This window comes from Myodes glareolus, chromosome 10 (assembly GCF_982192425.1).
Source record: "Myodes glareolus chromosome 10, mMyoGla1.1, whole genome shotgun sequence".
NCBI classification, from domain to species: Eukaryota; Metazoa; Chordata; class Mammalia; order Rodentia; family Cricetidae; genus Myodes; species Myodes glareolus.
In genome coordinates this window covers 52,129,492-52,154,871 of record NC_142035.1, presented here as the reverse complement: position 1 = coordinate 52,154,871, position 25,380 = coordinate 52,129,492, and the positions used below count along the sequence as shown (strand labels likewise).

General features: G+C 47.2%; 1 protein-coding gene across 2 annotated transcripts; it reads right to left on the bottom strand.

The window, feature by feature from the left end:
- Positions 1-5,079: 5,079 nt before the first annotated feature.
- Positions 5,080-25,380, bottom strand: Hdc (histidine decarboxylase). 2 transcript variants are annotated; one of them, XM_085696421.2, is made up of 12 exons: positions 25,190-25,380; positions 23,123-23,295; positions 19,530-19,643; positions 18,516-18,638; positions 17,502-17,636; positions 17,149-17,292; positions 15,954-16,020; positions 14,762-14,924; positions 14,586-14,676; positions 10,163-10,375; positions 6,277-6,378; positions 5,080-6,136 (listed from the first exon to the last, which is right to left on the bottom strand). In XM_085696421.2, exons 1-12 carry the CDS (start codon positions 25,218-25,220, stop codon positions 5,390-5,392), a joined length of 2,103 nt encoding a protein of 700 aa, XP_085552547.2. In that variant the 5' UTR covers positions 25,221-25,380; the 3' UTR covers positions 5,080-5,389. The 2 variants fall into 2 exon arrangements, with proteins under 2 accessions (XP_085552547.2, XP_048315773.2); XM_048459816.3 differs by having other exon boundaries at positions 10,277-10,375; positions 25,190-25,372.

The following is a 25,380-nucleotide window of genomic DNA, read 5'->3' as shown; positions in this document are numbered from 1 at the left end:
GTGCCCAGGGGACACAAGCTACAGAGAAATCTGTAGAGAGAGTCAGGTCTTATCCGTCAGACTTGGCAAGCAAAGAATTAGCCTGATTTTTTAGGTTGCTTTGTGTTAATAACATTGGTAGACATTTGCAACTCTGACCTTGTACATATCTGTAAAGTTTTTAACTTATGATCCATATACAGAAACCTTTAGTCTAGTTTGAAGTTGCTCTGAGGTAAAACCAAGCCAATTGTGTGTAGCTTGTCTTAGACTGGGGAGAAATTGTTGTTTTCTTGTGTTAGTCTGAGTAAAAGGAACAAGCAGGTTTATGAGTGTCTTACAGTTCTCATGGGGCAATAGATCTAGTTATGAAGCATATCCTAGTGTATTTTCTATATATCAAAATTATACAGATTATTGAGAAGTCATCTTCCTGACCATCCACAAATATATGTGCCCATAAGATTGAGATGCAATCATGAGATTACACATACATATCATATGAAATTATATGCTACAATGCAGGTATTGGGGAGACACCATAGCTGCTTTAGGAAATGTAAAATTACAGACAGGAGCATTTCCAGAGTCGCTGGTCCCATAGACCTTGCCTGGATGGAATTCTCCTCCCTCAGAGAATCACTTCTCTGGTGAGTTGATGTCTGAACACTAGTTGTCACCTGCTGCAACTCCCACCGCCTCCAACGTCTCTGCAACCACCAGGGCCCCAGAGTTTCAATTTGTGAGAAGCAAGAAGGAAGTCCAGTTCAACATGACTCGGTAGCCAGTGTTGGTTCAAACTTCAAGAGTCTGACACCAAGCAATTTGTTTCAGGCATATTTAAGTACAGTACAATTTGAGAAAAGGTTTCTTGATATAATACAATCCCATGTGCACAATAAAGCTTAAGGCATGACTACATCAAAATTCTTTGTAAAAGTATATGAGACATCTTCCATAAAGATGGGTTCTATAGATTGATTACATGTGACATCTTAAGGATCTGGTGTGGTTTCAGTCATATAGATAAGACAAAAGTCACTAGGTTATTAAGCATCTCTGCTCTCAGCATTCTGGGTGGAAAACAGGTTATACATCCCTCACTTTGAAAATACAACCCTGCATGGTTAACATTCTTGGTTTCCCTAAGTGCTTATCTGTGAGATCAAGGACCTCCGTGCCTCCTACACATATACCATCTACGTCACCCTCCTCAGGGCTTGGGGAACATGGTGGAAGAAAGAGCAGAAAGAATTTAAGAGTCACGGGAAGGGATGAAACATGGTGGAACAGCTGTCTTCCAGACATGACATGCTCACTGCACCCATGAAATGAGCTCACGATAATTGTTATCTGTGAAGACCTCACAAGATGGAGCCTGTCATGGTTCTGTTGTGGATGGGGAGGGCTCACAAAACTCCGTCCCTCTCTGAAGATTTATAGGTCTTATAGTTGGTGTTTGCTGGTAGAAAGAGTTCTTCATTGGTGTAGCTACTAGTCAGATGTTCATGCTTCTGTAAACAGATAACTTACCTGTAAGGTTCCTGCAAGAAGCCTAATTAAACCCCCCCACCCAACACACACATGGGGTGGGGGAGGGGTAGAAGGCACCAGTTTGGAAGAAAAAAGGTATCAGTCAGAATGGGAGGGAAACTGAGGAATAATGAGATGAACATTATATATATAATGGAAACCATTGTTATATGTAATTTTATACACTAACAAAGATTTTTTAAATTTGTCCATAGAAACAGCAGCACTACCTTCGTTTGAAAGCACAGTGGGTGTTTTTAACTTAAGCTAGTATTTATATACATCATTCAATAGGTACATCATTCAATTGGTGTATAGATGGACTGCTACATGAACCCAAATAATGTGGAGATGAAACCAGGAAGTGTCAACTCTAAAATGGAAGCTAATGAAAGTTGGTATAGAAATGGAGATGATCTAATAAAATTTAATAAGATGATTTAATAAACGTGCTTCTTACCCCACGTCTACATTAAAGCACTTACTGGGGACTGCTATGGCCTAAGAGGTGCTCTTAACACCAGTGTCACCTAAGAGTCTGGGAAAGTAGGTCAGATCCTGAAGGACAGATGGTTGGAAAGACCCTCGAACAAAGGTCAGAGTCTTCATCATGTTACGACTCTATCAATAATTATCATGATGACTGCATAGACTCCATCATGAGACAGCAAACAAGAAAGGCAGTGTCAGCTGGGCAGTGGTGGGTCATGCCTTTAATCCCAGCACTTGGGAGGCAGAGGCAGGCAGATCTCAGTGAGTTCAAATCCAGCCTGGTCTACAGAATAAGTTCCAGTACTGCCAGGAAAACCCTGTCTCAAAAAAAAAAAAAGAAAAAGAAAGAAAGAAAGAAAGGAAGAAAGAAAGAAAGAAAGAAAAAAGAAAGGAGGGAGAGAGAGAGAGAGAGAGAGAGAAGAGCGGGGAGAGCAAGCCACTCACAGCATCCTGCACTGTTCTAATGGAGGTAGGCTGATAGCCAACAGGGTTCTAGTGTAGCAGGCTTGACTGCAGGCTCTCAGGACACACAAGATATCAGACGGCAGTGCATGTGTGGTTGGTGCTATGTTCCACTCACACTGTTAGCTTCCTGTGGCTCAGATTTCATGCACCCATGAAGCTATGTCCCATGAACACAGAAGACTGCATATGTCACTCCTCAGTGCCTGGACCATAGTCGGGCAGTAACTATGTGTTGCCTGCTCTATTGAAGAAAGAGGGCTCATTGGATGAGCCTCGTCTCACTTGACGCAGAATCACCTGAGTTCTGGGTCGCACACACCAGAGTTGGCATCAGAATCTCAATTTCTAACAAATTCCAATGTGTGGCTGGTTTTGTTGATCAGGAGTCGTATATAGGGAACAATTCAGATAAAGAGACCCCTGAATGATGCATCATTTGTGTTCACTTAGCGTAACTCAGATCCCAGGAGCTGAATTCTCTCGTTCTGAGGCTCAACTCATAAATAAGGGCTCAAAGGGCAGACCCAAGAAAGGTCAGTGTCAGGATGTACCTTGTTCTTTTTTTAAGATTTATTTATTATACAAAAATAGCTAGAGGAAGGAAGGAAGGAAGGAAGGAAGGAAGGAAGGAAGGAAGGAAGGAAGGAAGGAAGGAAGGAAGCATTCTGCCTGCATGCCAGAAGAGGGCCCCAGATCTCATTATCGATGGTTGTGAGCCACCATGTGGTTGCTGGAAATTGATCTCAGGACCTCTAGAAGGACAGCCAGTGTTCTTAGCCTCTGAGCCATCTCTCCAGCCCCATGTACCTTGATCTTAATTAGGCTTATCTCTAAGATATATGCACGTGTGGTTCGCTATAGAAGAACTAAATGCAACCCTGTAAAGCATCTTGTCAAACGTCTTTGTTAAAAGCCACCCAGTTGGCCTAGCCCAGTCATCATGGGAGAGGCTTCTTCCCAGCAGCTGAGGGAAGCAGATGCAGAGACCCACACCCAAACACTAGGCAGAGCTGGGAGCTCAGGGAACCCTGAGGAAGAGGGGGAGGAAGGATTGTAGGAGCCAGAGGGGGCCAAGGACACCACAAGAACACAGCCCACAGAATCAACTAAACAGGGTTTATAGGGGCTCCAGAGACTGAAGCAGCAATCATGGACCCTGCACGGGTCTGCACTAGGGTCTCTGCATGTATGTTACTGTCGTGTAGCTTGGTGTTCTTCTAGGGCTTCCAGTAATGGGGGTGGGGGTATCTCAGACCCTTTTGCCTGTTCTTGGGACCCTTTCCTCCTACTGGGCTGCCCCATCCAGTCTTGATGTGAGGGTTTATGCCCACCTAGTCTTACTGCATTTTATTAAACCATATCGGTTGATATCACTGGGAAGCCTGATCTTTTCTGAAGCAAAATTGAGAAACAGTGGGTCCAGGAGAGAGGGAAAATGGGAGGGTGGTTTGTAGGAGGAAAGGGAGGGGAGGCTGCAAGAGTGTCAGCTCATTGACATTGCTCAGCGGCCACAGAGAGACCTGGATCCCTGGAGAGAACACTGCCGACCAGGATTTCTGTCTTGGCCTCACCAATGTCACTTGGGAGTTTCTTAACACAAAACCTTAGGTAGGCCCCACCCTAGACCCAGAGTCAAAAGCCCAGGGAGTGGGCTCAGCAACAGGTGTTGGAACAAGCCCTCTTGCTTATTCATACACAGGCTCAAATCTCAGAAGCTCTGGCTCAGCACCATGTTCCCAAACTTGCCTGTGCCTTGAAATCATCTGGGGACACATTGACCCTTTCAGAGCTAGTGAACTTAATGGTGGTCCCCTAAATTGCTGTACATTAGCATCACCTGGGGTATTCAAATCACCCTGAAGTCCAGGGCCACCCCATAGCAACCCAATATTTCTAGGCATCAATCTTCTATGAAGATTTTCACTTTTAAAGGTCTCTGTGTTTCACTTTATTTCACTTTTAAAGGTCTCTGTCTGTCTGTCTGTCTGTCTGTCTGTCTGTCTGTGTATGTGAGTATTTGTGCCTGAGGAAGCCAGCCGGAGGTGTCTGCCCCCCTGGTGCTAGAGTTATAGACAGCTGTAAACCTCCTGACATGGTTACTGGAACCTGAACTTGGGTCTTCTACAAGAGCAGGACATGCTGTTAGCCATGGAAATATGTATCGAATTCCGAGGAATCAGTGGGTTTTGTTGTTGCTTTGTTTTTAAGACTCCTCTGTAGGCAATTGCAAGGTAGTTTACAAACGAGGACACACAGTTTTACGTGGACAAAGTGGAAGTCACGGTACTAGATGAGAATTGAGGCTTTAAAAATACAAACTGCTGGTGCTGGCATGGAGGGAGGCGTACGCCTTTAATCCCAGCACTCGGGAGGCAGAGGCAGGTGGATCTTTGTGAGTTCGAGGCCAGCCTGGTCTACATATCATAAACCCCTGTCTCAAATAACAAGCTGCCTTCCTTGCTTGATACCAAGAGATCCAATTCTACTTTCTCATAGTTAGATTAAAATCTCCAACCTTCTGAAAAGCAGAGTCCAGGTCCGGGCATTGCACTTCCAGCACACTGCTTGCTTAGCCGTTGGTGTTTTGGAGGTCAATTAAGTCAGACTTGCTTTATTTCAGATATAAGCACAATTTATTTCTAGGTTGCATTTCACATTACAAGCTTAGCAGTTAGGACACCCCCCTCTTCGCCCCTTCTGTCTGACAGGCTGCTGCAAGGCTCTGGCGCATTTGGGCTCAACCCCCCCCCCCCAGTTATTGTCCACTGTGATTCACGAATCCCCCCCCCCATGAGGCTAGGATCAAAATTTCAGATTGGCTCCCCTCAAGATGCACACACACAAAAGCACACAAACTGCACATGATTTTGAGGGGTCCGCGTACTCCCTGAAGCACATCCTTGCGCTCTGATCGAAGCCTCTACACCATGGCCTGCAGAGGGCAGCAGGGCAGCTGGAGGGCGCACTGAGAGCTGCACTCGGGGAAGCTGGGCACGCTGTAGAACTTGATGAGCTTTTTGAAGGCGCTCTTCTTCATCACCATCATCTCTTCTGGAAACCTGGAAAAGATTCTGGCTCGGAAGGAGCCCCCGTTCTTTACTGGACCATCTGTGGGTAGTGACTTCTGGGCACTTGCTGGCACGCTGTTACAGCTGAGGGATCGCACTGTCTTCTTCCTGTTCTGTACCGACAAGTAACTGAACAGAAAGGATGACAGCTTGTGCTTGGTCGTCTCTGGGGCCTCTTCTGAGAAGCAGTCATCCAGTGGGTCCAGCAGGGTTTCGAGATCACAGGCACCTTCCCGTCTCCGCAGGCTGGCCCCCAGCCGCTGGGGCTGCTTGATGATCTTCCGGGCCTGAGCTGGGTCATCTCCTCCCTCGTTGACAGAATCCAGGGACAGCCCACTGGTCAGGTCCCAGGAGCCTCTGGTCGGCGGGATGAGGTTCTTGGCCCGAGGGCTCGGCTGGGAAGTACAGTGCTGGCTCAGGACAAGGGTAGCAGCCTCTCGGATGAGGTTCCAATCTCTCAGAATGTCCTCCTTGGTGGTAAACTGGGATGTCACAGTGAAGCGGATGATCAGCTTGTCCTGGACGGTGGCTGGGATAAGGAAGAGCTGGCCATCTTTGGCTATTTCCTTTAACACACTTTCTGTGAGACAATTGGGACCCTATGTGAAGACCAAGGACAAAGGAGTCTACATCATGCCACTTGTAAAAGCCCACCATTTATTGGTCTAAAGAGACTCAATTCCCACTCAACTCTGAAACGGAAACGCCCTTCTCAGGGAGCCATGGAAGAGCATATTACCTTCAGACGGAAAACCACCAAACCAAGGTGCCTCTTAGCAGGGATTTCAAAGAAAGGGTCGTTTCTGACCAGAGATTCAAAGTATTTAGCCATTTCTGTACCCTGGAATTGTAAACGTTAAAAAAAAATGGTTAATGGGCAAAAATCCAAACTGCATCTGCTTTGATCTTGTTCAACAGTTTAGACCGGTGACCCAGATGAATCCTGAAGCCTGTGTGGTCTCTGCCTGCCCGTCTTCCCCGTGTGGCCTCGCTCATGTTCAAGCTGGGAAGCCTCTACTGTTTCACTTCCTGTCCCATCACAGCCACCCAGACACCTTGGGTCTCCAAGTCCTCTTTCAGCTCAGTCCCAGAACTCGAAAGTCAGCCTCCTATTCCAGTGTCTCAGCTTCTCTGCTGGCCACAGGAGCCAGCAAGAGCCCAGTTCCATGCCCAAAGGAAGGCACAGCAGGCTGTGTAGACTGAGCCATAGCCCTGCCTCAAAAGACTCAACTGGACCAGGCGTGGTGGCACATACCTTTAACCCCAGCACACGGCAGGCAGAGGCAGGCGAATCTCTGTGAGTTCGAGGCCATCCTGGTCTAGAGAACGAGTTCCAGAACAGCCAGGGCTACACAGAGAAACCCTGTCTGAAGATCCCTCCCCTCAACACAAGGTTATCAACTGACTTCCCGTTCCTCACCATGCTCTCACACTCCATAGCTTTTTACTGGCACTTCACAGGGAGTTTATAGTTTATATATTATCCCCACCTAGACCACGGGGGAAAAGCTTGTATCTAGTTAACAGGAGCAGAGGTTCTTCTTGAGATGGTAAAATGTTCTGCCAATAGCAATACTCATTTGATATCGAGTATAGGTAATATCATACTACATCGTACCCTAAAACACCATTGTTTTATATGTTATCACCAAAAAATTATATCATGTTGATTTTTTACAAAGTTTATATGATTTTTAAATTTTTCCTGTGGTTTTCTTGAGTTTTACTTTTACATAGAACTTTTGAATTAAGAACTGGGCTGTGGTTCAATTGGCAATCTGTTAGCCCAAATACAAAATTCTGTGTTCAATCAACCACTGAATAAAGACATCGGGAGGTTGTGGCAGGAGGACCTGAAGTTCGAGGTTTCCAGAAACGGTGTTCAGGTCTTTAATCCCAACACTCAGGAGGCAAAGGTGGGCAGATCTCTGTGTGTGCCCAAGGCCACTCCCATCTACATAAGCGAGACCTGTCTTATGGGGTAGGGGCAAGCCTAGAGATCCCAGGCTAAGACTGCCTGGGTTACTTCTCTTTCACGCAGTCTCTACTAAGTGATTTTTATTGGCTCAACCTTCCACCTGATGTTGTGTTTCAGAAAACAAGAGCTTCAGCTATCATCCTTGACCGGGAGAGGACCTTTATGTGCTCTGCTTTCTTCTCTCTCTCTCTCTCTCTCTCTCTCTCTCTCTCTCTCTCTCTCTCTCTCTGTGTGTGTGTGTGTGTGTGTGTGTGTCCAAGCTCTCACCACTGCCCTATGAACTTTTTTCTTTTCTTTTTCATGAGAAAGTCTCATGTATCCCAGACTGGTTCAAACTCATTATGTACCTGAGGTTGACCTTGAACCACCGGGTGATCCTTCTACCTCCACCTCCCCAGTGTTAGAACTACAGGCATGCACCACTGGGAGAGATTTAAGCAGCCCTGGGGGTCATACAGTGGGTTTCGAGGATGGGGAGCAAGCAGTATACCAGTGAAGCTACATTCCCACTTAATCCCTAAGAACAACTGACCTGAAGTTGGCCCTGTCCAGGGAAAGCACACTGACTGCTCCCTGATTCATTTGTGTGCTCATGCAATGAGAGCAGCACTGCCAACCTGCGTGGGCACACCACTCACCAGGGAGCCACAACAGCCATAGGCTAACGTGGAACCACTCGTTTTTGAAATGAGATTTTTCTGGAAAACATCCAGCGCCCCCCCCCCCCCGTGTGTTCACATATTGTCATTGTGTTACAGTGGCAGGGAAGACCGCACGGCTGTTTGCAAAGGTTTTCCAGTCACCTACAGGTGACAGGAAATGGATAATGATAACTCATGGTCATTAAAAAAAATAAAAATACCATACCCAATCGTGGTGAGACCCAGTGGGCAAGTGCTGAGAGGACTGCAAGTCTGGGGTGAGCCTGGGCAACACCCTTAAAAAGAAAATGAAAAGCTAGAAGTAGAGGAATACTTCTCAGACCCTATGCTAAAGCCTGTGTGCTGTGCGTATTGTCTCATTTAACCTTTGAGAATGGTATTACCACATCATTTTATAGGTCCAAGAAAGCAAATGCAGAAAGATTACTCTGCCCAGGGTCAACAAACGGTAAAGCCAAAATGCAAATCTCTAAATCACCACTCTATAGCCCAGAGATGGCTTTATAGAAGCTGGCTTCAAGAGCTCGGCACAGTCAAGGGAAGACAGAACTATAAAGAAAACGGGGCTTTTGTAACTGGGAAGGTTGCAATAAAGTCCCAGGACTTTCGCTCTTGAGCAAGGTAATTCCTTGCTGTCTCTGAGTCTCCCCTGATCACCATCTTCAAGACTCTAGAAGAGTGAGTGGTACGGGCTCTCTAAAGTGCTATGTAAGTGATAATCTAATCACAAGCAACTCCAAGAGATGAGTTAGCTTATGCCAAACAGCTGCATTTTAACTCGGTCCTCACCCAGGGCTTCGCTCCAGGTCCTTCAAATGTGCTTGACCAGGTGTCCCTGGGAATGCCACAGAGGCAGAAGAGGGGAAGTGCTCAGAGACACTTCTGGGGAAGTAGAACTTGACACCATTTGGAAAGAAGAAGGGCAGGTGGGGCGCAGCTGTAAGCTGGGTTGGCAGTTTGGATTTGTCTATGAAATGCCTGAGCTAAGGTGCAGGCTGCTGATGGGAATAAAGCAGACCCAGGGCGTGGCTGGTGTGGTAAAACAGTAGGGAGGTGACAGGAACCCAAGGGCGAGCCAAAGGCTAGAGAGGCTAGAGAAGGTTGACCAGTGGAATATCCAAGCCCGAGCTGCAGACAAAAGAAGTTCTCATCACCTCCACCATCTCCCCTCCCACTCACTACCCTCCTAGCAGGAGGACGCAAGGTGGCACCTGCTCATTGGCAGGCAGTCCAGGTACCACCGTCACCATTTCACTTTTCTTGTTCATTGGGGAAAAAAAGGAATTTCCCGAGGAAAAAGGTGAAAAGGCAAAGATACATCGAGTGATGGAAGAAAAAAGAATCGTGTCTTTGAGTTTACCCGGGTGTTGAGAAACACAGCTGGCCTGAGTTCTCAGCTGAGTGCCTTTGCCGTGAAGAACACCAGTGCCCAAGTCACTTAACTGAGTCTCTTGACTACACAATAATTGTGTAGTTAGTAAAAAGAATTGGGAAAAAAAAATGTACCACCAGGCCTTCCGTGAATATCTGCTGGCACAAGGCAGGAAAGGGGTCCTAGGGACTCTGCAGCTGGGGAAAGCTGGCTTTCAGGCATCCCTGGAATCGTGACAATTTTCAACCAGCTGTGACAATCAGGGTATCTCCCCCAACGCCTTAACTAGAAAAAAAAAGATATGACCCTACTTTGACCTACACACTCCCTGTGACCAACTTTCCCCTTCTCTTTCTGCAAACTAGCCTTTTGAGCCTGCGCTCCTCGATTCTCAATGACAGCAACAGGAAAGGTGAGACACTCGGGGAAGGGCTGCAAAAAAATAAAAAAATAAAAAACCTCAAAAGGAAGCTGTGCTCATGTTGACGGCTTCGAAGATAAGCAACTGGAGCTACAAAGTGCGACAATCCACTGGGATTACGCAGTGCTCAGCGCTCCTCTAAATAACCAATCATCAAATCCCAGAAGCCCCTCTGCAGGCCCTATCTACCACCTGAGCCAGACACCAAGGATCCACTGGGGAGATTTCTAAAACCGGGACAAGTCTTCCTTCCCATGAACACGCAAAGCAGCATGAGCTCGGTCCCACAGCCCTCACACAACATACGTGTCTGACATGCGCTTGAAGATTCTTCACCCCGAAGGACCGAATCACGAACCAGAGTTTAATGGAGCGAAAGCGCCGACTCAGGGGAATCTGCCAGTGCTAGAAACAAGTAACACAGAGCTCATGGTTAGCAGCAAGGTGCCCAGTCCCTTGGGCACCCTTAGCATTATGTGTTGCCTGCCCAGCCCTCCAGAGACCCGTGGTGTCGCCATGACTCCCAAAGCTGTCGCTAAGGAGCAAACCAAGACAAGTTATCCCGGTGGTACTCCATGGAGTGGGACAAACGGAAACGAAGTCTGTGACCTGGAACCAAAGGGGACACCTCACTTCGACTGTAGCTTTAAGTATTTCATTCCAGCCTAGAAACTCGAGGCAAGTTTCTCGACTAGCAGAAATGAAAGGTCTGTGTCTGCCCCTCTGAACATGAACAGTGCCGTAAAGAACAAACATGAACAGTGCCGTAAAGAACAGTCATTAAGAGCTCAGATGCTAGGGCCTGAGAGCTGGGCTTCCCTCCTGCCTGCCCCTTACACTGTGTGACTTTGGCGGGGCTGCCTCGCTGTGTGTAGAACAAAAGGCACTTCCCAGGAATTGGCACAGGAATAGTGGGTGCAAAAGCTCAGAGGAAACTGTCCAGTTAGCGTGGGCTATTGAGATGATGAACATGTGAGTTCCATATTACATCTGTGTCCGGCACCGAGATGGTCCTCACTTAACCTCGCTGCCACCTTCTGGCTTTTGCCTGTGAGATTCTTGTAGCTCCAGATGCACAGCCCAAGCGTTCAGATTGCAAACAAGCGTGTGAACCTCTTGCCTCGGGCTGAAATCAGTTTTTCCCTGATACCAAATTAAACAGAGCTTAAAGTTCAGAGTTGCAGTTACCAAAGAGCTGAAAATTCCCGATCTAATGTCTCAGATGTGAAAACAGAGCAAACGGCGTGGGCATTCTCCTGAGCAAGATGGCTTCTCCCAGGCTCTCCCGCAAATGTCAGAAAGCCTCCACCACAATTTCTGCTCCCTAAAATATATTTGTCCTGTTGAACGTTCGTCTGCCTCTCTCCAGGTCTTCACTGATACTCATCTTCCTGGGCCACGCTGGTTTCCCAGGTCAGACCCAGCGGGGATATTACCCCCATATCAATGACACTATGTGTCCTTCTAGAAAGCACTAGATTCCCAGGCGTGGTGACGCACACCTTTAATCCCAGCACTGGAAAGGCAGGGGCAGGCAGATCATGGTGAATCTGAGACCAGCATAGTCTAAATATCAAGATCCAGACAGCCAGAGAGAACAGAGAGAGAGAGAGAGAGAGAGAGAGAGAGAGAGAGAGAGAGAGAGAGAGAGAGAGAGAGAGAGAGAGAGAGAGAAAGGGGAAAAACAGAGAAAGAGAGGAAGGAAGGAAAGGGAGGGAGGGAGAGAGACAGAGACAGAAAAGGACTGGGAGAGAAAGAGAAACCTTTGACTTGTCCGGTGGAAGGCCAGCTCAAGGACTTCTGTCAGCCAGCAGAGGGCACCAAAACCTTAAGAAAGGACAAAATCCTCGCCACACACTGCCCTATCTTCCTCCTAAGGACATTCAGTAGAATAGCTAGTGGGTGCTTAAAGTGCCGGTTTCTAGATTATGCTGATCTAACCACCTTGTTTGACCAGAAAATTATTAGGGAGAGACAGGGAGCATTTCAGCTGAGGTCTCTTCACGATGTCCGTTCCTGTTCTTATCACTCTGCTAAAACCAGACTATATGGACCAAACTATATGGACTGTCTTAGCCAATTTCAGCCAGGTTGAGGAAGAACTGCCTCAGCCAATTTCAGCCAGGCTGGAGAAGTTTATACTCATAGGGACTGGCATGGATCTTCCTTAACTGGAGATGTCTCCTAGCATCCTCTGTGTTTCCTCAAGGCATTATGGGTCTTCCTGCTGCTGTTGGTGCTCTCTGCCACTGGAAAGGCATAGAATGAAATTCGGGGAAGCTTCACTGACAGCAGAGACAGCGGCCCTGATTCCAGATGGTTCCAGAGGCTTCCTCCCCCAGATTAAACTCCTGAAGCACTGTGATGCATCTAGGTCCTCTCAGAACTGGACTTGGCTTCTACTCAAAACTGTAGCCCTCCTTGGATGCGAAGAAGCTTGGTGCAGCTCTAAGAGTCTGAGAACGATGGCAGAGAGAGCAGTCTCATGGCTTTAGAGACGTTCCTTCATATGCTTGAAAAATGAATCCGTTTGATCCCGCAGAGATGCCACGATGGAAGTTTCCCGCAGCAGCCAAGAGGAAGGCATTCCCAGAGATTCAGCTATTTCTAAGAAAGTATTATTGGTGGCCCTCAGACCACACTGGGACTTAACCAAGTCATGAGCACCTTCCCATGTACTTTAAGATACACTCGGGCTGCTAGAATCACAAATATAACAGCAGACCTTCAAGAACTCGCCAGGGGCCCAGTGGGTAGAGTGCCTATTTAGTGTATGTGAGGTTCTGGTTTGATCCCAGTACTACATAGACTGGGCATGATGGTGTAACCCTGGGATCCCAGCATTTGGGAGGTGGAGTCAAGACAAGAAGCTCCAAGTTCAACTAAACTCCTAGAATCACAGGCATTATTTCACAGGCAGGACTGACTGGTCGCTGTAGCATTTAATTGGTTTTTTTAATTTTTATTTTTTGAATACTCACCAGAAAGGGTAAGAGAGGCCATCTACCTTTATTCTCCTGTAGAAGGTCTCCCTCCCACACTGTAAGCTCACTGTCTGCAACCCCAAAGCCTTCCTAAACCTCAGGGAAACGACTTCACCGAAGAATCATCAGCGTAAGTGATGATGACGCCTCTACTACAGAGCTAAATAAAAGGAAAGGACACCTGGGCTGTCTAAGGAGAAAAACCAACCAGCTCTTCACCAGGGCGGCCAGGCTTCGCTGACAGTGTACCACTGTATTAATTCATTCAGTTCTCACAGCCAGCTCAGAAGGCAGAACTGCTCCTGTCCACCTTCACACAGAGAGAAACTTAGACAGAATGTAAGCCATTTGTCCAGGGTCACCCAGGCCAGCCAGAGGAGAAGCATGCTCAAGCACAGGTAGCCTAGCTGTAGCACTTGTGCATTGGGCCGTGTTTCAATCGCAAACCCTGCAGTTTATGAGAAGACCTTTCTGGAGTTGTATGCATGCTAATGATTGAGCATCTGCCACTCAGATGCTGTGCTAAGTGACTGATGTGTGTGTTCCCATGAAAGTCCCCACAAACCCCTGTGAAGTTGGTGCCATGTTCCCGAGGCTCAAAGACTTTCGATGGTTTCCCAAATGATTACGGATGCACAGAATTCCATGCCAAGCACACATGTTCTCCTTTCAAACCTTTCACTAGCCGTGTGACATGAAGAATGTTTATTTACATCCCAACCCTGCCTAAAATGAGGGACTCATCTTCAAACTGAAGAGTAAATCTGAAGAAATTCCTCTCCTGAGACGTGGTACGTGCTGAGAGCCTAAGTCTGAAAGAGTTGAGATGCAGGCAGCCTGGAAGGCCGGAGAAGGCCTTCTCCCTACAGGGCTCCAGCATGGCCTGTGTCAAGGATGGTGACAGGAAATTGATGTAGCAAGAAGGCTCTTTCCCACCCCAGGAAATGGTCCACACTCTCCTATATAATAAGCAAATACAAACAAACAAAAAACAGCCAAAGATGGTAAGAGGAGCTTGCTGTGGAACTTGTACACTGTGAAGATGTGTTGCTCTCATTGATTTAATAATGAGCTAACTGGCCAATAGCTAGGTGGAAAGAATTTAGGCAGGAGAGTCAGACTGAGAGAACACTGGACAGAAGGGCGGGGTCACCAGCCAGATGCAGAGAGAAGAAGATGTGCAGACGTTGAGGTAATAAGCCATAAGCCACATGGCAGAATGTAAATTAAATAACTGTGGGTTAATTTAAGCTGTAAGGGATAGTTAAGAGCAACCCTAAGCTATTGTATTGGCCAAGCGTTTATAATTAATAATAAGTCTCTGTGTGGTCATTTGGGAGCTGGCTGGTGGGACAGAAACTTCCGCCAAGAGAAGCTGATCAACCTGTGGTAGAACACCTCTGGGAGGAAAACAAGTCAAAAAGATTCAGGAATTGTGATTTTTCTAGAATTTTGGTTTGAGGGGCTTTGTTTTTGCTTTGTTTTCTGTGTTCTTGTGCACAACTTAGTGGCAAACTATGTGAGGAACTCATAGTTTGCTGCCTCTGAAGAGAGCAACCATGCAAACCCTCAAGAGTCGGCTAATAACGCCCATCAGAGAAGCCACAGGCTGCCGGTTCCTGGAAACTCACCATGAAGTCTGTGGTCGCCCCAGAGTTGGCATGTCTGAGGTAGACGGGGTTCACACTGAAGGTCTGCTGCAGCTTGTACTTGTCCTTCACCCTGTGGGTTTCCAAGCCGATATTAGAGGTGGCTGAGGTCTCTCTAGGGAGGCAAGGCATTTCCGCGTGCCCAGAGGGCGACTCACCAGAACCCAGTACAGTCAAAGTGTACCATCATCCACTTAGAAGGATTAAAGGTGAACGAGTCGGCATACTCGATGCCCGTCAGGAATCCCCGGAGCTCAGGGCACAGAAAGGCTGTCCCGGCATAAGCAGCATCGACATGGAGCCACAGCCCCTCACTGGCACCTGAGAAAGCAAATGCCATCTGCTGGAGGGGGGGGGGACATAAAAGAGCTACTACCAACCAACAGGTGATTAATTAAAGGCATTAATCACCTAGCCAACACCATGGCAGGCTGCAAAGAGAAGACCGGGAAAAAGAGGATGGTGCCCTGCTAAAGGAGTCAGCAAGGGTCATGGAGATGAGATGACCCCGCATTGGTATAAGGGAACAGAGTTGAAGCAGGCATTGCTGCCTCCTTATTTCTATATAGATTTTATATTTTAAATAGAGCCTGCTTTGAATAGATTTCAGCGTTACAAGTGAAAGAAGGAGAACCCTTGAGACTTTTCCACAGTTTGGATGCTCCGCGTCCCCTAAAGGCTCATGTGCTAAAAGCTTGTTCCACCAGGTGGCTATGTGGGGGGAGGGGGCCTTTAAGAGGTGGAGCCTATCAGGAGGTCACTGGGTGTAGTTTGGGGAGGTGGTGGGACTCTCACCTCTCCCCTCTCTCCTTCTCTGATGTGTGCTGATTGGTTTTGCTCCAACATACATCACATTTAGTGAGTCACTCTGAGCCCAATGGTGACAGGGCCAACTGATCGAGGACTGGAATTCTCCAAAACTTTGAGCCAAAATAAACCCCTTCTCTTCATAATTTCATTATTTGAAATTTTATTATATTTATAATTGTTTTTTAATTTTATTATTTTTATTTTGTTAATTTATTTTATATAAAATTACAATTTTATATAATATAACATTTAAATATTATTTCATTGTAATTTCATTATTTGTCACAGCAATGGAGAGTTGACTAATGCTTCCTCGGACGTAAGGCAAATACAGCATCTCTAGCTTTCCTCTCACCACTAGGAAAAAGCCCAGTGACCTTGACCTGCCAGGGAGTGACTCTCGTGACCTTTGATAATTTCCTTCATCACCAAATCTACCAATAAGAATAATTCAGTGGACCTGGTTTCCGTGGAGCTCGTTCTAGCAAGTATTCCAACCGTTATCCCTTATCTTCTCAGCCAGTGAGGACAGATACTTACAGACGGGGCCCAGTTCTGACAGCCTGTCAAACGCACACACCCCAGTGGTCCCTAATGTTGCACAGACCTAGAGAGAGATAAAGGGTCACATGACACATTGAGCCTGATCCAAGATTTCCTCCCTGACATCGTCGGCCATCTGCCCCACACCCACACCCAGCACGAGCATACTTCACACTCTTATTTTATCCTAATTTGCAGGAAGAAATCTACTTTACCCAGTAGCCTATTCCACAAGCATGTACATTTAAAATGAAAGTTTCATCAGGTGTGGTGGTGCACACCTTTAATCCCAGGACTCATGAGAGGCAGAGGCAGACAGGTCTGTATGAGTTCAAGGCTAGCCTGGTCAACATAGTGAGACCCTGTCTCAAAAAAACAAAGACGAAAGTTTCATAAAACAAAACATGCTCTAGGTGCACAAATGCAATTGGATATTTTCCATCTCTTTTTAGCACTGGCTACAACCCATTAATTGTATTTTATAACACAGCATGAAATAACTCCTCAGGCTAGGTATTGTGGTGCACGCCTTTAGTCCCAGCACTTGGGAGACAGAGGCTAGCCTGCTGCGGAATAATGCTATTGTTCACTGTAAAGATTTGTCATTCATGTTGTTTTAATAAAACGCTGAGATTGGCCAGTAACCAGGCAGGAAGTATAGGTGGGGCAACTAGAGTAGGAGAATTCTAGGGAGAGGAGAAGCAGAGAGTCAATCACCAGCCAGATGCAGAGGAAGCAAGATAAGAATGCCTTACTGATAAAAGGTACCAAGCCACATGGATAAACATAGACAAGAATTATGGGTGAGTTTAAGTCCTAAGAGCGAGTTAGTAATAAGTCTGAGAAATAGGCCAGTTTATAATTAATATAAGCCTCTGTGTGCTTATTTGGGACTGAATGACTGCGGGACAGAAACTTCCATTTACACCAGCCTGGTCTACAAAGGTTCTGGGATAGCCAGGGCTACACAGAGAAACCCTATCTAAAAAAAACCACAAAAACAAAGGAAGGAAGGAAGGAAGGAAGGAAGGAAGGAAGGAAGGAAGGAAGGACACCTCATAATTTGTAAAACACTAAACGTAAGGGTTTTTCTGCTTCTGTTGGCAGCACATTACTTACCAGGATTCGGTCAAAATCTCTTGCTTACTAACACATTCTAGCACACTGTTCTTAAAGATACATCCTGACTTACAAAGACAGGCACCAAGCCCCGCTGCTTGTCTTCCTCAATGGCTCTCTGAAGAGTTTCTCCTCGGAGTGAAAAGTTGTCATCCACAGGCAGAAATCTCATCTTCACAAGGGAAATCAAGCCAGCCTTCTCCACTGAGGAGTGAGCCTACGTGGGTCATGGAAAGCAGTCCACAAAAGGGCTGTCATGAGATCAGCATGACTAGAAATCGCGGAAGACTAAGACTGAAGGAATTGAATGTCCATGTTTGAAACTGGCATTCCTTGTAGTTTCGGGAGTCAATCCCCAGGTTGACCCTCCCTGAAACCCAGAATTCACAGGGTAGATGACAATCGCACAGGTACCAGGCAACTTACCTGGTCAGAGGCATAGGCGACGAGTCGAGCGTTCAGAGCGGACTCATTGGCATCGGGCTCAGATGTTTGCATTTCTAGGATTTTGTTCTTCCTTGCTGCCAGCAGGGCTATCAAAGTGGACTCGCTGACAGTGCTCTGTAGTGGAGAGGGATTACCAATTCCATCAGCCTCTCTGTGTCCTGTTCCCCAGGTCTGGTCTCATGCAGAGTGTGTGTATGTGTGATCACCATTAGTAAGGAAGTGGAGTGCTCCTCCCCAAAGGGCCTCTGTCCTCCCTGACTCCCATACCTGTTCTGCATTCTGAAAGTAAGTTCACACCTAATACCAACACCTTTCAGAGTAGCTACAGAAACAAGAAAAATACTGTTCCGGAAACAAGCAAGAGAATGTCCCATTTCTTGTGGATAGGTTTTCTCACCATGTAAAAATCACGAAAAGAAAAAACACACTTGGGGCCAGGAGTATAGTCAGTAGTAGACTATACTCAGCCATGTATTTGATCCCCAGCACAAAGAGAAGGAGAGGAAGAGGGAAAGACAGGGAGAGAGAAGACGGAATAAGCGAGGAGGGGAGAGCTCTGCCTTTTCCAGAATGAGAATGGAGTTTGATTCCACAAGGACAGAGAGAGCCCTGGCTTGTGCTGGGGCTGGTGGTTAGGGTCGGGTTTTGTTTTCAATGGTTCTTGGCAACTTGGCCCTCTGGAAATTCATTAGAAGCAGCCACATTAAAGAGATTGCCCCTTAAGATAGACAAGGTTGGCTGAGATTTTTCTCCGGACATGATTGTGGGGGTTCTGTGATAATCAGACGCTGAATTAATCTATTAGGCGATGTGCCGGAGACGGTGGTCCTTAGTGAGTGTGGCAGAGGTGCAAGCTACACGGTGGTGAGGGATACGATGGTGATGGTAGTGGCGATGGTGTGACTTTAAGGAACGGGGAATTGTGGGGAAGGATTCATCTTTACTTCCTGTGCCTGGCCCCAGTGTGAGAAGGAATGCTGTCATCACAGGCACCTGCAAGACACCTCCTCCCCGGCTGCTGGGATGGTGGTGGAGGAAGTGCTCAGGGAGCCCCAGCATCTTCGCCAGCCAGTCCATGATGCTCATCTCCAGCTCTGTGCAGGCTGGACTGGAAGCCTGAAAAATGGAAATGACCCAGGGTACCGAGGTGTCCCCGCCAGCCCCATTTGAAACGCCAGCCTCTCAGCCTCAATACCCACGGGAACTTCTGTAGAGGAGGGGTTAAGGCAGGAGGCCCAGTGTGCACACATCTGCCCCACCCACCCTATCCTTCCTTGTCAAAAAGGGCTTTGGATCCATGCTGCCCTCAATGAGATCAGTTCTCTGGGGCTCTACGACGAAACAATCTGGGAATGACTGGCTTGAATCCGGCTCTCCAAGCCTCTAAGACACCCAGCTGATATTTTAAAACCCAAGGGAATATTTTTACTAAGAAATTACTGTGTTCTTTCCCAAGATAACAGCCCTAGCTGGGCTCTCCCCAACCTCCGCTGCACTACAAAAGTTCAAGCCTAAGAGATAAGAATGTTCCATAAGGCTTCTGGCAGCACTCAGGGCCGGGTAGAGCTTAAGGAAGTCCTGCAGCATAATCTCTGACTCTTCAGAGACAAGAGCCCAGGGGAAGTTGTGACTCAATAGGCGTCAAAGTGTCCTGTTAAGGTCACAAACCGTAAAAGTAACCAGATATCGATTCAAATCTCATCAGAGTCTGAATAGGCTCTGTGAATTTAGCAAGATAAATGGCTTAAACCTCAATTTCCTCATCTATAAAATAGGGCTAGTACTCCTGATCCTATAGGATTAGATGAGATAATTTATATAACGCTCAAGTTTAAGAAAATACAGTCATTGTAATATTTAATGCTTTTATTTTCAATTAATAATCCATTACTAATGCTTGCTTAGACGTACCCACCCTTTCAGAGATAAAGAACAGAATACATCTGTCCTGAGATGCCACCCCTACCATGTGCCCAGGTATTAGTAGTCACAGCCATTTCTACTCACCCATGTGAATCCTAAGCAGTTAATGGCATCGGCCAGCATATCTCCTAGCAGGGATGGCCAAGAGGTAAGGGCCGGATAGTAGGCGTGCATGTGGGGGCTCTGCCAGTGGACCACCTAGAGACAGAGCACACACCACGGTCACGGCTGGCACCAGATGGCACGCCCGGAAAGCTCTCTCCTCCTCTAGACAACCTCTCTGGTAAGGAAAAGCAACTCTTAAAATCGAGAGACAGTTTTCAGAGAGAGGAGTAACACAGTCCGTAAAAAGGAGTGCTCATCACCCTGCTCTCTCCAAGTATCCCAGACTGAGCTAGCTCGTCAGGAGAGGACCTTTGTACACACAGGAAAGAAACTCTAAGAAATGAAGGTTGCTACAGTAACGTGGGATGTAGGACTCTCGTATTAGCCCCGCACTGATTCCCTGCCAGAAAAGAAAAGGAAGCAGAAACCAGAAGGTCGGAAGAGCAAACAGCTGTCTCCTTGCAGATCTTCTATTGTGTGTGGAGCAGTGGGGTCTTTGGGAAGGAAGCTCCTGCTGGGAGTCAGTCAGATTTGTTCTAAACTGTCCTGGGCTTTCCGGTGTGGAGAGGTAAGGATGGGGAAGAGAGACTAGCCAGCGAGTATAGGAGGTAACTCTAGGCTAACCCTGAGTCCACAGTCAGAGATATAAGAAGGGGCTTAACAACTGCGGAGAGCCCCGCCTATAGTGGACCACACACTTGGTGGCTCACATTCAGCGACCATTCACCTGCATTTGTCTCTGAGTGAGGCTGTGTTACCTGGCTTCTCATGAAGACATGGCCCTCCAAAATCTGCTGATCCCTAGAAAACCACCATGCGTTTCTTCATGAGTTCTTCCTCGGCTCCTAAGGCCCACTTTGATCCCTGAGCCGGAACAACACTCAGCGTGAATGTGCTGCTATTAACAACTCACAGGAGAGCACTTTGGTGCACCATTCTGTTTCATGTGAACAAATCCTTGCAACCTTTGGAGTGCACACTGCAAAATCCAAGGGCGCAGGACCCATGGCTACTCTTTTTTTTTTTTTTTTTTTTTTTGAGACAGGTTTTCTCTGTAGCTTTTGGAGCCTGTCCTGGAACTGGCTCTTGTAGACCAGGCTGGCCTTGAACTCACTGAGATCAGCCTGCCTCTGCCTCCCGGCTCCATGGCTACTCTTGCCCTCACTCGGCTCCTTGCTAATGCCCTGTGAAGTCTGGGAACTTAAGCTCCTAAGCCCCGTGTTTTCCTCAGTCAACTTTGAATCCATTTTTAATTTTTCTTAAAGTTGATCTCAAAATACATGTGTACCTCAGATCCTTATAAAGCCAGGAACCTCTCTTGTACCTCTCCATCATGAAACGATTCCTAGGACAGTTGGGTAGAGGCACATGAACAAGAAACCAGCCAATTGTAAGGTGGTAATATTAACGGGGAACTAATTACTGCAGGTAACAGAGACACCACGCAGCCTGACTCGACTCTCACTTCAATCCTCAACAAGTGGGAGACTAGCAGGTGGTTCTGATAGCCTCTGCTTCCTGTGCTCTATTGTATTTATCAATTCTCACAGCATTCCCATGAGGTCCCAGCCTCATCCCTGTGCTATTGATGTGAATGAAATGGAACTGGCAGAGAGAGGAAGCATCTCTTTGTCCCAAACATCATCCAGGCCCCGAGGCTGCCTGCTGCAGAATCCATCCAGACACCCAAGCAGAACAGGACCCAGGCCTTCCCTCACTGGGTTTCTGGCAGTCTCTAATATTCTTGCCTTTTAATTTTTAAATTATGGTTGTGTGTCTCTCTCTTTATCTCTCTCTTTATCTCTCTCTTTATCTCTCTCTCTCTCTCTCTCTCTTTGTGTGTGTGTGTGTGTGTGTGTGTGTGTGTGTGTGTGTGTGTGTCTGCCTGTGCAGGTCTGAGGGACTCAGTTCTTTCCTTCCACCATGTGGGTCCCAGGGTTTGAATGTTCTCGGGCTTGCCAGCAAGATCCTTTCCCCACTAAGCTTCCTTGCTTGCTCTTCTGCTCTCATTTTCTTGCCAAGATTGGAATTAAAACAAAATGAAACTTTTCTTCTCAGTGTCCAGGAAATGGCAGGAAGGAAGTACCATGCAGTTTTCAATGAAGCGCAAAGGGCCAGCTACTTCTCGACCGACTCTTAGGGGTCTAGCACAGCCTGGAAGATGAAATGGGAGATTGCGCCCTCGTTCTCCTGTGCTAAGAGACCTCCCTTGGAAAAGAGAGAAGGGTTCCATCCCCTGGCTATCAAGATGCAGTTACCAGTTTTTGTAAAATTATCAGATGAGATAAGCCAGAAGTGACTTTATCAAAGCAGACAGACCTCCGAGTCCAGAAATAAGCCTCCTTGGCCACGCCCCCGGAAACTGTTGCGCCTCCTTACCTCCTCAGCAGCGCTAACAGTTGCTCTCAGTATCACTTCTAATGACAGTTAGTCTCTGGGTGACAGCACCACAGAATGAAATGGGTGAGATAATCTTATCGGGGAGCTAGGCCTTTCGGGAAAAACTTGTCCTTTGCAGAGTTTGAGCGTTTTCTCATCCCAACTTCCTGACACACCTGTCACATCTAAGACTTGGGAAACTGACGGGCACAAACCTCAAGTTGACACTGGGAGGAGTTTTTAGACACACACAGGTCAGCATCAGAATGTTCTAAGCAGAGAGACTCAGGGGGCACTGGGTTTATGGAATGAGTGTTGCCGGGTCAGGTCCAGTTTGGGGGTCTAGTCACATGGCATGGAGGTGTCGGAGTAAGGGGAGAAAGCAAAGGGTTAGTTGACTCACGCTGAAATCCTGGATCTGCCACACAGGACCTGAGGCAAAATGTCTGTCAAATGGGTCACTAGGAGGACTAAATGAAACAGCTCATCATGGGCTAGTGTAGAGAGGGAAAGGAACTGGGGTGATATTAACAGAGGCACCTCAAGAGGACTACTCATTCCTGGTGACTAGAGATTCCCTCATAGCCCAGGGCAGTGAGTCCCAGCTCAAGCCTTGTGCATCATTCAGCTTCCCTCTATCCGGTCCCTGCCCAAGCCACCATCACCGAAGGCTGCTCCCTTCTCCTCTATCATGGGGCATATTAGTAATTCCAGAACAGCTCTTTGCTGCCCCTAAGAAGCAGCTCAATCACCAGACCTCCCTGCTGGGAACAGTAGAGGAAGGAGCCAGCGGCTAGGGTGCTCCCGGGGACTGGCATTTCATCCATTGGGTAAGAGTTCAGAGATTGGATAGGCAGTTCCTGGCCCTGTCTATTGGGATGCAGGCACTGTCCCTGGCCTCTGTTCTCCTTCCTTGCTCCACGGTTGTCCCTCTTCTTCACAGTCTTTATGTCCCCATCCATCTCATGAGTTGTGGCTCCTCCCCATCAGCACTACAGGTCAGCACTGACATGAGAAGCCTACCTGCAGGCAAAGCCATGGCCTCCCATTCCTAGAAGATGGGCTGTGACCTTGGGTGACAAGTACATGACGGACGTGTTGTCCCGCCACGCTGACTCAAGTGAGAGTTTCTTAGGATACCGCCCATCCCTGTTGTACCCTGAGATTTAGAATCTGCAGTTGCTATATCTCACCCCAGGCATGATGATTCGTTCAATGTCCCCAAAGATGCTGTCCCAGCTGTCGGGTTCCTCGGGAGCACTCACAGGTAGCTGGGCTCGCAGGTACCCAGGCTGCACACTCGGAGCCACCTGCCTCTCCCGCACAGTGCTCAGGTACTGGCAGATATAATCCACCATCTCTTTCCCTAGAGAGGAGCAGAGGAACCCGGTCACATTTCCTTGGGTTATGCATGCCTGTCCCTCTTGGACCCCAATCAAAAGACTTGGTTAAATTAGATGGATTCTTGGCCCGGGTAGATGTGATTCCCCAACAGGACAAGGAGGGGGCGGTATGAGTGACTGATGTAAAGAGCTTGTGAGAAAACAGATGAACAAGTGGGGAAAGTCTGCAAAACACAGAACTTCAGCACCAGAGTGAAACACTTCTTCTCTTTCCCCTTCTTTGCTGATATGGTCTGCTTCCCAGAAACAGAATAGCTATTAATTCATTACCTTAAAGGCTCACACAGAGACTCAGTAGCTCCTTGAACCACAAACTGGTTACACATTCTCTCTCTCTCTCTCTCTCTCTCTCTCTCTCTCTCACACACACACACACACACACACACACACACACACACACGTACTGTGTTCTTTGTCAGCACAGATGGAAGCTTCAAGGCTCAGCTCTAATAAAAGGAGAAAACATCTTGCTAGACTCATTAAATCAACACTCTCATCTTTTTGCACTTGACGACATCTTTTGAGTGTGAATGAAGCTGTAAGTTTACACACACACTAATGTCACATATACTTTCTGAGGTACATAGAATATGTCACAAGCCCAGAAAAGCTTGTGAACTACCCTGGAGCCCAAAGATGTGCAGCCCCCAACTCCCTGATGCTGTTTCTCAGGGCTTGTAACACACATTTCATGTTCAAATGAATGAATGATTGAAGACTAGATAAGAAGAATTTATTACAGGAAGTTATTCTTTCTTCCTTTTCATTTCTTCAGGGGTCTCAGTCCTCAGAGGCACTCTCTCACAGTCACTCCCTTCCAGCCACCCTTGTGTTGTGCATCTCCTGGCAACAACCGGAAACCCTCCCTAAGCCCCCTTCCTGCAAAGGAGAGAAGGAGCAGAGAAGACAAGGAGCCTGACTTCCTCTCTACATCAGCTTATGCGAAATTCCCGTACACAGAACCAGGCCTAGACAAAATGGAGGGGTCAGGGCACTTGACTCCCTCTGTCCTCTGCAGACTTGAGCACCTAGCACTGGTGCCCAGCAGACAAAAGAGAGCTGCCACTCCTCACGGCAGGATAAGGACCCTCGCTCTCGGCTAAGTGCACCTTTGAAAGGCGGTGTGACACTTTAATACACAATGCCTGCCAAGGCTGATAGCCACTTATTGCTAGGGGAGAAGAGAGGAAAGGTTAAATTTAAAACAGGAGATTACCTTACAGCCAGGAAATTTTAGGCAATCTGCCCTGGTAGTGGAGATGAGACTGTTAGAAAATTATAAAGACACTCAAAATTCTCTTTTGTCACATAGGCTTTTAAAAGAACCTTTAAGTCAATGTGTACTAAATGGAAGAAGCAGGACCAAAGCCATCATAGTCACAAGTGGCTTTGAGAGACGTGTCCTCCTAAAAATTCCCTTTAAGTAGCTACCCATTTCCCCTCTGCAAAACAGGGTAACTGTTTGGTTTTGCTTTTTCACGGAAGCCTGTATATAAGTGGGCACTTGGAGAATACTTAAGGAGTGAACACTGAGAGAACTAACTACTTCACAGAGAGAAATGAATATTAATTGTGCTAACAAATATTTGAGACTTTGTTTCTATTTCATTGAAAGTATCACAAATGCAAATAGTCGTTTTTATGGGCAGGTAGAGAGGGGATAAAATGCAAGATACAGGCAGTGTATATGTGGGACAGAGAATGGGGGAACCGCTTAGAACTCTGATCCACGTCCGGTTCAGGAGAAACTGAAGGAGCGAGGACAGCTCTCCCAGGGCAATTCTAACACTCACCTGCCCAGGCAGCCCTTTCCACAGCCTTGCCTCAGGGAAGACCCACAGGGTCCCCATCACTCACCTCTAGCTCGGTATTCGTGGGGTTCCATCATCTCCCTTGGCTTGCTCCTCCTGGCAGACGGACCGAGAAGACTGGAAGGCAGCTAGCAGCCCGGCTTCTTATCTACTACTCCTCCCTGCTGTGGACTCCCTGGCAGCCAGTGCACCTCTTATTTAAAGAGTTCACCATTCTTCTACTTTAGCTCCGCCCCC